Below are 14,249 nucleotides of genomic sequence, written 5' to 3'. Positions count from 1 at the left end.
AAGGGAAGAGAACTGCAGTTGTAGTGCAATCTACCTCTCGAACATGATGGTATATTTGATTAAACACCAGTTAAAGCCAAAAAAGTCATTACATTTGCTTTGCTTATATATTGTATTTACAGAATTACTGTTGCTGGTAGAGGTTATTATTGGACCAATCCTAGTAGTTTTGCCCATTAAGCCCAGATCTTGCATTACAGGCTGCTCCAGTGGTAAATACTAGCAGATCCAATTGCAAGGGTGAGGCCATAACCTGTTTGAACCAAGTAAACAAAAGAACCAAACCCATCTTCTAAAGCCGCTAACTTCTTAATTGCCATCAGTAGATTCTCCAGTTTTGAATAAGGAGATACCAACCCCTCCTAAACTAAACAGCACAGGTCAGCTCAGTTTGTCACAGACAAACTGAAAAGGTACAAATGAAGAAAAAAAGTGGGAAAACTGACTTTCCCTATAGTTGTTCTTTAAAAAGCTGCTCCCCACCCTTCCACCCATAATATGAGGCTATATCTCCCCTCAGAATTAATACTATAAGTCTAAGGATGAAACCAAAATCAATAAAATTTTCTGAAAACATATGTTTATAATAAGGGACATTCCACAAGACACCCCGTAGGTTTGCTCTAAAAATGCATTCCTGAGAAATGGCATGGCCTATGTGAACTGAGCACACCTGCTTGCAGTGCATGTTTCAGGGTTGCAATTAAATAAATAAATACATACATTTTAGAGCAATGAAAGTGACCCTTTAGCAAGACCAATTTTAATAGTTAATGGAAGCATTACAGAATTTGGGACAAAACAAATCAAAGCCTAGATTACAATTCTAAATGCTTTACTCCAAACAGAATACCAAGGAACTTGAGATTTGGAGCACATGGAGAAGGGACTCAAGAATGAGCTAAAAAAAGGAATGGGAAGAAAACCAAGAAAAGCAAATACATTAAAGCTGATGAACAGCATCTAGAAATCAAATCTACTGCAAAAATAAAAATCTCCGGCAAATCTGAAACATCTCTGTAAAGCATGCCACATTTCCTCTAATATTCAGCAGAAAAACTACATTCCTAAACATATACATTAACATTTACTATATATGGTTTCAAGTTTGTTCTCCTTATTCGTTCACAAAACAATATATTTTTGCTGAAAAATTATAAGTGCATAGCAAAGCTTGCATTATTCTGGCTGATACACAATAAAATTTTAAACTTCAACTGAAGCTGTTAAAACATGTAGCACATCAGGTAAAAAAACAATTTTAGCTTACTCACAGCATTATATTCCTACTTACAAGTATGTAAGCATTCTGTTACAGTGGTGGCATCAATCAGGTATCCGTTGCATAAATGACAGGTTATATGGGCATTAATGTCCCAAAGCTTAATCTTTCTAGTCATCATCTTTGGTACCTATAAAAAAAAAATAATCACCCACACATTACATAGCAACTCAGATGTACTGATGAGGTAAAAGTAGTTTGGGAATAAATGAGTAACTATAATTCACCTTAAACATATGCTTATGTAGACACTTATGCATATATTTTGAATGAGTACTAAACTTTTAAAAGATTATGAAAATGAATGGTGAAATAATTGAAATCTTCACTATTTTACATGTCAAGGTTTCAGAGTGGAAGAGTCCTAGTACATTATTAACACTCACCAAGTGTGGTGGGTTAGCCTTGACTAACTGCCAAACTCCCACCCAGCTGCTTGTTCAGTCCCCCTCCTCAGCAGAATAGGGAGAGAAAGTACAAAGAACAAGAACAAGAAAACTTGTGGTTCGAGATAAAAACAGGGAGATTGCTTACCAATTATGGTCACAGGCAAAATGGACTTGACTTGGGGAAAATTAACTTAATTTATTGCCAACTAAAATTAAAATGTAATTACTAAGTTGGGTAGTGGGAAACAAAAAGACAAACGTAAAACCAACACCTTTTCTCCCCCTCTTTCCCATGCCCAACTTTACTTCTTCACTCCAGACTCCTCCCCTAAGATGCACAGGGGGCATGGGAGTGGGGGGTTACAGTCAGTACATAATGGTTTCTCTCCGATGCTTCTTCCTTCTCACACTCTTCTGTTCTGAGTTCTCCACAGGCAGCAATTTCTTTAGGAATATCCATCTACTCTGACATGGATCCTCCACAGGCTGCAAGGAATATCTGCTCCAGCACCATGGAGCACCTCCTCCTTTCTCTGACCTTAGTGTTGCCTCTGTTGTTTCTCACTCTTTTTGTTCCTTCCTCCTCTCTCTGTCCAGTGTTTTCTTCCCTTTCTTAAATGTATTCTCACAGAGGTGTCACAAAATTTGCTGGTGAGCTCAGCTTTGGCCTGTGGTGGGTTCATTGCCAAGCAAGCTATGTCCGGCACAGAGCAGTCCCTGATCTCTTCCCACAGAGGCCACGCCTCTGCAGCCTGTCCCCCTTGCCACTTACATCCAATACACATGGATGCAGATTTAAGACCAAATTCTATTTTACTCATCTAAGTAATTTCAGTCAAACTAGTAATTAAGACATCTGAAAGTGAAGAGAGATGATCCTCCAATAATTAGCAAAGTGCAAAATCAAAAGGAGTAGGTCTGATATGATAAATTTGGGTTAACCACACTAAGTGTCAGACTCATATCTCCTTATGGTTAGAGCATGATTTTGAATCCGTATCTGAAAAAGGGACCTGAAAAGTAAAACAAACCAGGTTTCTTAAACGTTAAAAGTCAAATCAAATAAAGAAAACATGACAAATTAAATTTCTTGCCCCATCAGTAGAGCTACATTCTGTTGTACTAAAAAAATGTGAAATACAAAGCTTTCCCTTGCCTTTCCAAATTAAAGGATGCTACAACCACCATTAAAAGGAAGGCATTCAGAATTTAAAAATGAAATAACTTTTTTTTTTCTTTTTGTAACATTGCCCATCACTGGTAGAGTAAACAGAAACGGACTACAAAATGCATGCTTTAAATAATGAATATACTGCTAGCTTTTAAATATATATTGTCTTTCTGTCTATAGAATCTCAAAAATAAGAGTAACAATTTTTTTTTTTTTTTAAATTTAAAAGTCACTTCAAACTGTGCTAGGAAACCAAGTAACCTTTAACTGTCAAACATATAATTCTCATAATTATAGAGCCACGGATTAAGATGCAAGCTTTCTAAACTTTCCCTCCCCCTAATTGCAATTGAATACTTAGATTTACGTCCTGTTTATCCTCAGAATATATGCAGCATTTTTCATTCCTTTTGTTTAAAATACAAGAGAGGATAAGTTACCCAGGAAGCAGATATATTCTGATCCTCAAAAAAACCCTTATGTGGGCAGTTTTAAATATGATAAATAAACCACCTACTTATGCAAATATATCAAAATAAAAATTACACTGGTAGCATAAGATGAGAGCATTAGATTTAATTAAAAGAGGAGATTAAACTGGTTTACAATCTGTTACATTTGGTTCCCACACTGCAGATTACCAGATTACACTCTGTTAACAGATAACCTTGCTCTCCAGTAAACTGACTGAGTAGGCATGGCTCACAAATACTTGTTTTAACTGAGTTTGTTTTGGAATACATTTCAGAATTTGAATAGCAAAACATTTTTCACAGTATGCAAAGCTTCAGACAGGAATATGACAAGATGGTAGCCTGAACCCTAAATTTGTAAAACATAGAAAAGGATTAAGGTAAATAGACTAAAGTGGTAAACTAAGCATAAAGAAATATCAGAAACTAAACTTTCAAACTAATGTGAAAGATATCAGCATTGAAAAAGATAATTACATTCCAGTATAAACTACTGAAGTGCGTTTTCTCTCAAGTACTGTAAAATCTACACTATGTGATACATGAGTAACTGAAGACTTCTAGGTCTTAGGGCTAAGTAGTAAAAGATACAGAAATGAAATTTGGTTTATGGTGTTTGAGATTTCATTAACCTAGTAACTAGCTGTCAAAGAATGAAAACATGATTTGTTTGCACAGTATATCAGATAGATCAGAACCTATACCAGGGAACTCGATTACTTCTTTTCTAAACTGTATTTTATAGCTAGGTTTCCATGCAACTGAAGAGAAGCCACATATTTAGCAGTTTCAATAGAGAAAATGAGATCTCAAATTTAAAAACCTGTATGAACTACATATATTTCTATAGCACAGGAGAACAGCTATTTATGGCCATTCTTCAGAAATATTTAGGAGATGGCTTAAACAGTTGTTTGAACCACTAGCCAAAGAGGAAGTGAATCCTTCTGAAAGCAATGGAAAGCATAATTTTTAATAGGTAAAAATAGTTAAGAAGGCTAAAAGTATACCTAAAATGGCAAATATCCAGGCATAAAAATGAAATATAACTCTAGCTATTTGACTAGGCAGGAATTCAGCTAAAACTATGGGTGTGCATAGATTATTAAGGAGTGAATCCAAGCATTAACCAGGATGAGAAGCTAAAGGTATTATGGTAAAAACTGAAATAAAGAAATAATTTCTCCTCTGGAGAACATTAGATATCTTTTCCCTCACTAAAGTGTAGTCAAGCAATGCCAAACAAGGCATCAACCAGTAAGAGCTCAGGTAGGACAAAATGTAGAATCATAGAATGATTTGAGTTGGAAGGGACCCTAAAGATCATCTAGTTCCAAACCCCCTGCCATGGGCAGGGACATCTTCCACTAGATCAGGTTGCTCAAAGCCTCATCCAACCTGGTCTTGAACACCTGGGCTGCAAGTGCACATTGCCGGCTCATGTCCAGCTTTTCATCCACTAGTACCCTCAAGTCCTTCTCTGCAGGGCTGCTCTCAGTTCCTTCCTCCTCCACTCTGTATTGATATTGGGGATTGCCCCAACCCATGTGCAGGACCTTGCACTTGGCCTCGTTGAACTTCATGAAGTTGGCACAGGCCCACCTCTCCAGCCTGTCAAGGTCCCTCTGAATGGCATCCCTTTCCTCCAGCGTGTCCACAACACCACACAGCTTGGTGTCGTCAGCAAACTTGCTGAGGGTGCACTCAATCCTACTGTCCATGTCGCCGACAAAGATGTTAAACAGCACCGGCCCCAATATCGACCCCTGAGGAACACCATTCATCACTGGTCTCCGCTTGGACATCAAGCCATTGACGGCAACTCTTTGAGTGCGACCATCCAGCCAATTCCTTATCCACTGAGTGATCCATCCATCAAATTCGTGTCTCTCCAATTTGGAGACAAGGATGTCGTGCAGGACAGTGTCAAATGCTTTGCACAAGTCCAGGTAGATGACGTCAGTTGCTCTTCCCTTATCCACCAACGCTGTTATTCCATCATAGAAGGCCAACAAATTTGTCAGGCAGGATTTGCCCTTAGTGAAGCCATGTTGGCTGTCACCAATCACCTCCTTATTTTCCATGTGCCTTAACATAGTCGCCAGGAGGATCTGCTCCATGATCTTGTCGGGCACAGAGGTGAGACTGGCCTATAGTTTCCTGGGTCTTCTTTTTTCCCCTTTTTAAACATGGGGGCTACATTCCCCTTTTCCAGTCAGTGGGAACTTCACCAGACTGCCACGACTTCTCAAATATGATGAATAGCAGCTTAGCAACTTCATCAGCCAGTTCCCTCAGGACCCACAGATGCACCTCATCAGGTCCCATGGACTTGTGCACCTTCAGGTTCCTTAGATGGTCTTGGACCTGATCTTCTCCTACAGTAGGCGGTTCTTCATTCTCCCAGTCCCTGCCTTTGCCTTCTGTGGCTTGGGCTGTGCAGCTGGAGCTCTTGCCAGTGAAGACTGAGGCAAAGAAGTCATTGAGTACCTCAGCCTTCTCCATATCCCAGGTAACATGGTCTTCCGTTAATAAGATAATATTATTATTTTAAAATTATTATTTTGCGTAATAAGATGCAAAATAACTATAGAATAAAGAAAAAATGCTACAAAATAGGTATCCTAATTAAAGTAATTTTTGTCAGAGAAACAGAGGATAGCAAAGATAATACACACATCTAGACAAACATCCATTTAATGAATGGTAAATAAAATCAGATATTTTTTGGTAAAGGAAAAATATACATCTAGTAGAATTCCCTGATTACATCTAATCAGCAAATAAATCTGGTGACAGTTTTATAGAACTTGCAAGAAGCACACCAGAAATCTCAGTAGTTGTTTAAAGAACAGACACTAGAATCTATTAGCAGGAAGTAGAGGTACAGAGGCAACTTTTTCCAGGGCATTAGTCAATTCAACTTCAAAATAAGATGCAAGCCACAGTAAGAGGTTTCTCCAGAAGGCCTGACTCATACTGCCAACATGCAGCTGTTAAAACAAGAGAACAGATTCACTACACATGCAGAGGTCCTGACATACAAGTTCCAGCACAAGATGAATCTTTGACAGACAATGAAATTTTGAAGGTTCATAAGTTCTTGGCATCAGATTTCAGTTAGGCCTGCATCTTGTGGGCTTGAGCCATACACAACTCAAGCTACACGTTGTCCTTTGCTCACAGAAGGGTCAAAGAATTGGGAAATGTCAGCATTTTTAAAGACAGTTAAGCCATAACTGTGAAATGCCTTAAAATGCTATATTAGAAGCAGCAATGCCAGATATATTTGTAACTATTTAGAAAGACAAGAAGCTTGCAGCAAAATGGTACATTATGATGTCAGTTTGATTAGACTAGAGATACTGACTGACCTAGAACTTAGAGACAAACTGATGTGCTTCCCAACATGCTTTTTTTAATCTGCAAAGTGAACATTGATTTATCATTCAAAATACTCCTAAGCTATCATTATCCTTTCTCTTCAAAGTAACATCTGAGATAGAAAGTTCTGAGCAAACCATGAGGCAATTCTCATTTGAGTTGAGATGTTGTGTTTAGAGAGGAAAAGAGAAAACAATTATTTAAAAAAAAACACAAACTACTGTGGTGGGTTGACCTTGGCTGGCTGCCAGGTGCCCACCAAGATGCTCTATTACTCCCCCTCCTCAACAGGACAGGGAGAGAAAATGCAATAAAAAGATCGTGGGTTAAGATAAGGACAGGGAGATCACTCAGCAATTACCATCGCATGCAAAACAGACTCAACTTGGGGAAACTAATTTAATTTATTGCCAATTAATAACAGAGTAGGATTGTGAGAAATAAGAATAACACTTAAACCACTGTTGTGGGTTAGGCCGCTCCAGCAACCAAACCTCCCCACAGTCGTTCACTCACCCTCCCCCAGCCCCAGGAATGAGGGAGAGAATTAAAGGATAAACGGGAAACTTGTGGGTTGAGATAAGAACAATTTAATACAGATGTTTTAATACACAGTGTAGATGCTCACCACCCCCTCTTATATGAAGCCCGTCTCGTCCCGAAGCTGCAATCCCAGACGAATGTGAAGGCCCGAAATAGAGAGGGGGAGAGAGAGATAGCACTCCGAGAGTGGGAGTACTGGGAGAGAGAGGAAAAAAAGGCAATAGAGCAAAAGCGCAGAAGCGCAAAAGAGCAAAAGCGGCGAAAGAGCCAAAGCGCAAAAGCCCTTCTGTCTGGCTGACCCTTACTTTTATACTGGGCATGACGCTGCATGATATGGAATACTAATTGGCCAGTTTGGCCCTCAATCTTAAGTTCCACCACAAATCACAAGGGGAATCGTGTCCCCCTTGTCCCGGCTATGCTCCCCCCTTATCCCGCCGTGCTTCTGCACTCCGGCCAGAACACGGCACACTGAAAAGTCCTTGGAGTTTCACTTCCAACCACAAACATCAACTTGCTATCAACATTCTTCTCAGAGCGAGCCTCTGAGTAAAACCAAAACACGGAGCTCTTCTAGCTGCTAAAACGAAGAACTAACTCTGTCCCAGCTAAAACCAGGACAGTATCCACCCCTTATTCCATACCATGCATGTCATGTTCTATATATACTATATATATAGAACTTCTATATATACTTCTATATATACTATTCCCTTAGCCATGGGTCATCCCTCCAAAATGTGTCTTCATCTGTTGTAGCAGTCTCTCAGGGCAGGAAACATGATGTGGAATTCGCTCAGTCGGTAGAACGGATGACGTAGTCTTTGTTGCGTGTAGTGTCTGGAGCTTGTAGTTGGTGTATCCGGCCGCCGTCTGCAGGTTGAAGATGTTGATCTCGAAGAAGTTGCTGAGTGTCTGGAATCAGTTCTGGTTCGGTCGAAGTTCATTCTTCATTAATCTGGATGATTCTTAATATAATGGCATTAGTACAATGTGACAACTATAGCAATGATGGTATGCAGGGACAGGGTTATTCAGCAATTAATATCACACAATTCAATTCATTTTATCGTCTATTTTCACCCAACATCAAATCCCCTTGAGGCACACATCGGACTTCCCCGTCCTTCTGCATCACCCACTGTTGGAGTTTTGTTTATAGCCAGGGGATATGGATCTTTGAAGAGACTGCACGAAGAAAACCTTGTGTAAATAAAGACTGGAGCTCGAAAGTTAGGCCTCAAGGGCAGAATGCCCTTGAAGTAAAGGATAAGGAAATTATGCTGTGTGATAAGGAAGTAGTGTTTGCTTAGGGCAGAGCTTCGCTAAGCGGGTGTTTATTTGAAATAGGCTGTTAAACATGACAAGCATATGTATCATCCAATAATGGTGTAGAAAAGGTGTGGTCTCAGGATGACTTGCAAAAGTTGTCTATATAAGCAATAAGAACTGCGCAATAAATGAGATTTCCTGCAGCTAACTCATATTGAGTCGTCTCTGGAGTCTTCAATCCCGCTTCCGCAAGTGGCGCCTGAACAGGGACCCGAAGAATGAGCTGGACTCACGTTCAGGACAGACCCGAAGAATGAGCTAAACTCACATTCGGGACATTTATTACTTGTTGTGAACGAGTGTTAATTTCGCAGAAGGAAGGACGAGCGACTACAGGCAGCCTATAGAGGAAAGCCGGAGCAGATCCACTGTCGCAAATTAGGAACCAAAAGAAAGAAGAAGTAAGAATCTAAAGACAGAAAAAATAAGCGACAACTGCCTCAACAGGAGGTAAGCGACTGGGAACGATGGGAAGCACAGCTTTAACAGAACATAAGTCTGTAGTTAAGGTGTTGACAAAAGTGCTAGAGAAACAGAACGGCACTATTAACAGTACTGACTTGATAAAACTCCTGGTACTCCTGTTTTGGGTATCAGCCCATGTACCAGAGGCAAACTCTTCAAATATATACATGACAAGGACTTGGGACACTATAGACGTTAAACTTTGGCGTGCAGCCACCCGTGGGGATGCTGCCGTGCAGCGACAGCTGACAGCCTGGTGTGCTGTGTTCGAGGCGTTGAAGGGCACGGCGGGAGAGAGCGAGGGCGAGGGGACATCGGCGTTCGCCTCCCCCGGTAGCCCCGGTAGCCCCGGCAGCCCCGCTGGCACCGGCAGAGCCAGCAGCCCTATCCCCGCCTCCCCCGCGGCCCCACCGGCAGAGGAACTGTGCGGAGCTGCCGGCCTGGAAAAGTCATCATCGAATCTTTTTGATCCAGGGCCTCGAACGAAAGACAGACTTATTGCTTTCCCCCTCTTCCAACGAAGTCGGTACACCGGCACTCCCGCCAGCCGCGTCGCCCTCGGACCCCCGCGCCGCGCCGCCCACCGCGCCCGGCGGCGCCCCGGGAACGCCGCTGCTGCTGCCGGCCGGGGCCGCGGGCGCGGCGTTTGCCTCGGCGCTGCCGCTCGTGTGCGCAGCGAGCCGCGGCTGGAGGGGACGGAGACGCGGCAACAACAACAGCAACAGCAACAAGAAGGGGGGCGGCCGGCACAGGGCTGCTGGGTCGTCGTCCCCACCCCACCCCCCCTGCCCGGCTGAGGCGAGGTAGGGCTGACCCTCCGCCGCCGCTGCCCACCACCCCCCCCCTCCGCAGGCTGCGCCTGGAGAGCGGTCGCTTGGCTGCGCGTGGCGCAGGTTTTACCAAGAGACAGCACATCTTAACTTGGATCATCTTGATCGGCGTTGCGGGAAATAACTAATCCTCCTTTGTTCCATCAATTTCAACAGTTAATATCAGCGTTGCAAAACCGTAAACATGCAAATTCCATGGTACACCCGCGAGCGCACACCACGCTTCCAGGGCCTATAGCAGAAGGGAATAGGCGAGCTGACCCTCTCACGAGTGCAGCTCTTGTACCAAACTCGTTGTGATAAATGAGTGAGTCCCAAACAGAACTCCAATTAAAGTTTACAATTTATTAGGCGAATAAAAGCAAGCAAGCAGCGCTGGGTGCGCCGGGAGTCTCCGCTCCACCAAGACGCACACCATGTAGTTCTTATTTCTGGTTTATATTCCTTTTTCTAGTACATATTCTCAATTATTTCCGAGAAAAGGTGGTCTTATTACAATGGGCTCAGAGAAGTCATCTCCATAGTCTCCACCTCTAACCCCCCCAGTTGCGCGTGCACAGTGTCTCCTGGTGGTCGTGAGTAGGGGTCTCAGGGATGAAGGCTTGTCATGGGTTAGGTTGTAAACCACCCCACACACACAGCTGGTCAATCCCCCTCCCCCACCCCCAGGAATGAGGGAGAGAATTAAAGAAGAAACGGGAAACCCGTGGGTTGAGATAACAATGATTTAATACAGATGATTTAATACAGTGTATGTGCTCACCACCCCCTCGTATGCGAAGCCCGTCTCGTCCCGAAGCTGCAATCCCGGACGAACGCGAGGCCCTGAAATAGAGAGGGGCAGAGAGAGAGAGAGAAGGAAGGAAAAGCAACAGAGCGAAAGCGCAGCAAGCGCAAAAGCCAAAGCGCAAAAGAGCCAAAGCGCAAAAGCCCTTCTTCCTGGATGCCCCTCACTTTTATACTGGGCATGACGCTGCATGATATGGAATACTGATTGGCCAGTTTGGCCCTCAATCTTAAGTTCCACCACAAATGACAAGGGGAATCGTGTCCCCCTTGTCCCAGCTATGCTCCCCCCTTATCCCGCCGTGTTTCTGTACTCCGCACACTGAAAAGTCCTTGGAGTTTCACTTCCAACCACAAACATCAGCTTGCTATCAACATTCTTCTCAGAGTGAGCCTCTGAGTAAAACCAAAACACGGAGCTCTTCTGGCTGTTAAAAAAAAACTCTGTCCCAGCTAAAACTGGGACAAGGCTGTATGTCTTCCTCGTGATGACTTTTTCACCTCCCCAGGAAATTAGCCAAGTCATCATGACTCTGCTCTGCGAAGTCATCAGGATCGTCCTTGTTCTCCATCTTGGCTCCTGCTTATCTTACACAAGGGTTATGCAACTTACAGATACATGACTTAAGCAAGCTAACTTAAAAGTGGTTAAGCGAGATTAGAGATTAAGCGCATACAGGCCCCTAGGCCCCTCTTGTCTAACACCTTGCAACTGGCAGTAAAGCAAAAGAAGAGAAAAAAAAAACCCCAAAACATTAGGTGGCTTTTGCAAGAAGCGAGAACTATATACATACCATTCTGCTTTCTCTAGGACTACGGTTATACAAGAACAAACAGAATGGTTAAAGGTTACATATACAGAGAAGGTCATATTTCACTGTGTGGCCCTAACATTGTTTTATATTGCCATGTATCAGGGGAACACATTTCACAATTGGGACCCCTGGTTAGTAGCATCATGAGGCATTTCGCAGGTTTACATTTTTGCATTTCACAGAGATCTTAAACTAAGACAACCACTTATCTTGAATAAGCACACCCTACTCCTTGCCACCTATTTGCATATCCATCCATTGTCCCATATTGACACGAATCAAATTAACATATTTCACATCGTTAATACAGGCAAAAATCTTGCATGATTTCTACCATCAGAATGCTGACGCTATTAGGTGACAATTTGGTTTAACACAACAAGCCCGCTCAATCGTACAATTGTGTACTAGCTGTTAAAATATGATCATGCCACCAATGAATGGTGTTAATCCTCATGGTTTACGCTTGCAGGAACTTTGGCATATACCTTTTATCAGACATATGTATTTTGTCATCATGAGGTATTGAGCGTGTTACTGGTATTCCTTACAATCCTACTGGGCAACCGATCATAGAACATGCACATGGTACTTTGGAGAATATGCTTTTAAAACAAAAAGGGGGAAGTGTGGAGGAGTTCCTCTCCGAGACTGGCCATAATATTCTCCTGGGTACGGACAATCCCTATTTGGGCCCCAGAGCGCAAGGTTACCAACTAGATTACTTTTGTCCTTCAAGTTAACTTAATGGCCTTAAAAGGAAATGTAGACTGATAGCCTGCCAAGATGCACGCCTCCTGGATGCCTCTCCAATGACCGCAATGAGGAGACTAAAGGGATGAGCTTATTACCTGTATTCTGCTAACGCTGCCCTATCACTATAACCCACGAGAGTGTGTTTACGCTAAGCAAGCCAATTGTAGAATGTAGTCGTGTCACGCCATATTCTGCTATATAACCTGTGTGTCGGTTGTAATAAATGAGCATGATTTCTAAAAAAACCGGTATATTATAAGAAATTGGACTCAACTCATGGGATGGCCCTGTGCCTCTGCTTACATAGGGAAGGGGGTATGCTTGTGTTCTCTTTCCCACAGGTCCATACTGGTTACCAGCAAGAAACGTAAAGCCAACTAGGACTTTGAAACTACAGATAGAGAAGGGGGATCCAAGATTTAACAGACCAAGCAGAGATGACAGAGACGCAGAATGAGGAAAATGGCTCAAAAGACTTGTAATAGAAGATTGCATGTTGATATGTAAACTGTTTTTATGTTTTCTTATTGTTTGGTATATTACGTGTGTGAAAGTGGCGTGTATATATGCTTTGTGTTTTTTTTCTGATCGGAAGGTGTATGGATTCCACCCATAGCTACTGGAAGGAAAAGAATTGACTGGTACCAAATTAATGACAAAGAATTACAAACTGGACTTAGTTGTGAGCACGTAACTTTGAAAAGAGAAGCTAGGAGGATTGTTATTGAACAACATGTTGCGATTCGCAAAAGCCCCTGTGAGCCGGCAGAGCACATACTGGGCAGCCTTGTTGCACGCACTGGCCACGCGTGCAGCAACGCCCAGTCAGTACCTTTTTCATAGACTCTGTTGAGGGTGTAAAAGAGATGACTCAGAGCGGAGCTGAAGGAGGCTGCAGAGCACACTGTGTGGATAAACAGGGGACACCCTGAAGGTGCCGTGCCTGCCTCCCTTCTCCGCGACGACCCTGCCGATTGACACCCTCCTGCTCAGCGGAATCTAGGGTATAGTTGAAATAGTAAGGCCCTCGGGAAGTAATATGCTAGAAACTGCTTTTGCAAGGCTGTACCAAAACAATATGCTAGTAACTGGAGTTGCCAGCCTCGTACACAAGGTTTTATTCGTGCAAGAAAAGAAAGGGGGAATTGTTGGAGTTTTCTTTATAGCCAGGGGATATGGATCTTTGAAGAGACTGCACGAAGAAAACCCAGTGTAAATAAAGACTGGAGCTCGAAAGTTAGGCCTCAAGGGCAGAATGCCCTTGAAGTAAAGGATAAGGAAACTATGCTGTGTGATAAGGAAGTAGTGTTTGCTTAGGGCAGAGCTTCGCTAAGCGGGTGTTTATTTGAAATAGGCTGTTAAACATGACAAGCATATGTATCATCCAATAATGGTGTAGAAAAGGTGTGGTCTCAGGATGACTTGCAAAAGTTGTCTATATAAGCAATAAGAACTGCGCAATAAACAAGATTTCCTGCAGCTAACTCATATTGAGTCGTCTCTGGAGTCTTCAATCCCGCTTCCGCAACCCACCAAGTGCACCCAGGTATTTGAGCAAAAGCAATCCCACGAATCGGTTTACCTTTACCCGAGGCAGGAATAACCCAAACTGTCTTCCCGAGTATATTCCTCATGTGCACTACAGGGACTTTATCTCCTTCTACAGTACGTAGAAGTTCTGATTGGGCAGGACCAGCTTGATTGGCAGATCCTCTAGTGTTGACTAACCAGGTGGCTTTTGCTAAATGTGTATCCCAATGTTTGAAGGTTCCACCACCCACTGCTTTCAGTGTGTTTTTAGCAGTCCATTATATCATTCAATCTTCCCAGAAGCTGGTGCATGATAGGGGATGGGATATACGCACTCAATGCCATGCTCTTTGGCCCAGGTGTCTATAAGATTGTTACGGAAATGAGTCCCGTTGTCTGACTCAATTCTTTCTGGGGTGCCATGCCGCCACAAGACTTGCTTTTCAAGGCCCAAGATCGTGTTCCGGGCAGTGGCATGGGGCACAGCATAGGT

At 42.8% G+C, this 14,249-nt stretch overlaps 1 protein-coding gene across 3 annotated transcripts in view; it reads right to left on the bottom strand.

Moving 5' to 3' along the window:
• LOC147526261 (polycomb group RING finger protein 3-like) overlaps positions 1-14,249 on the bottom strand; it is a 220,240-nt gene that overhangs the window by 39,929 nt on the left and 166,062 nt on the right. For all 3 annotated transcript variants that reach the window (XM_086630189.1, XM_086630191.1, XM_086630190.1), the window contains exon 2: positions 1,295-1,412. In XM_086630189.1, the coding sequence (XP_086486315.1) occupies positions 1,295-1,403 (109 nt within the window). In that variant the 5' untranslated portion in view covers positions 1,404-1,412. The remainder of the gene's footprint in view (positions 1-1,294; positions 1,413-14,249) is intronic.

The sequence above is a fragment of the Tauraco erythrolophus genome, chromosome W, assembly GCF_009769465.1.
Source record: "Tauraco erythrolophus isolate bTauEry1 chromosome W, bTauEry1.pri, whole genome shotgun sequence".
NCBI classification, from domain to species: Eukaryota; Metazoa; Chordata; class Aves; order Musophagiformes; family Musophagidae; genus Tauraco; species Tauraco erythrolophus.
The sequence above is the reverse complement of the archived record's forward strand: the minus strand, read 5'-3'. Positions and strand labels throughout refer to the sequence as shown.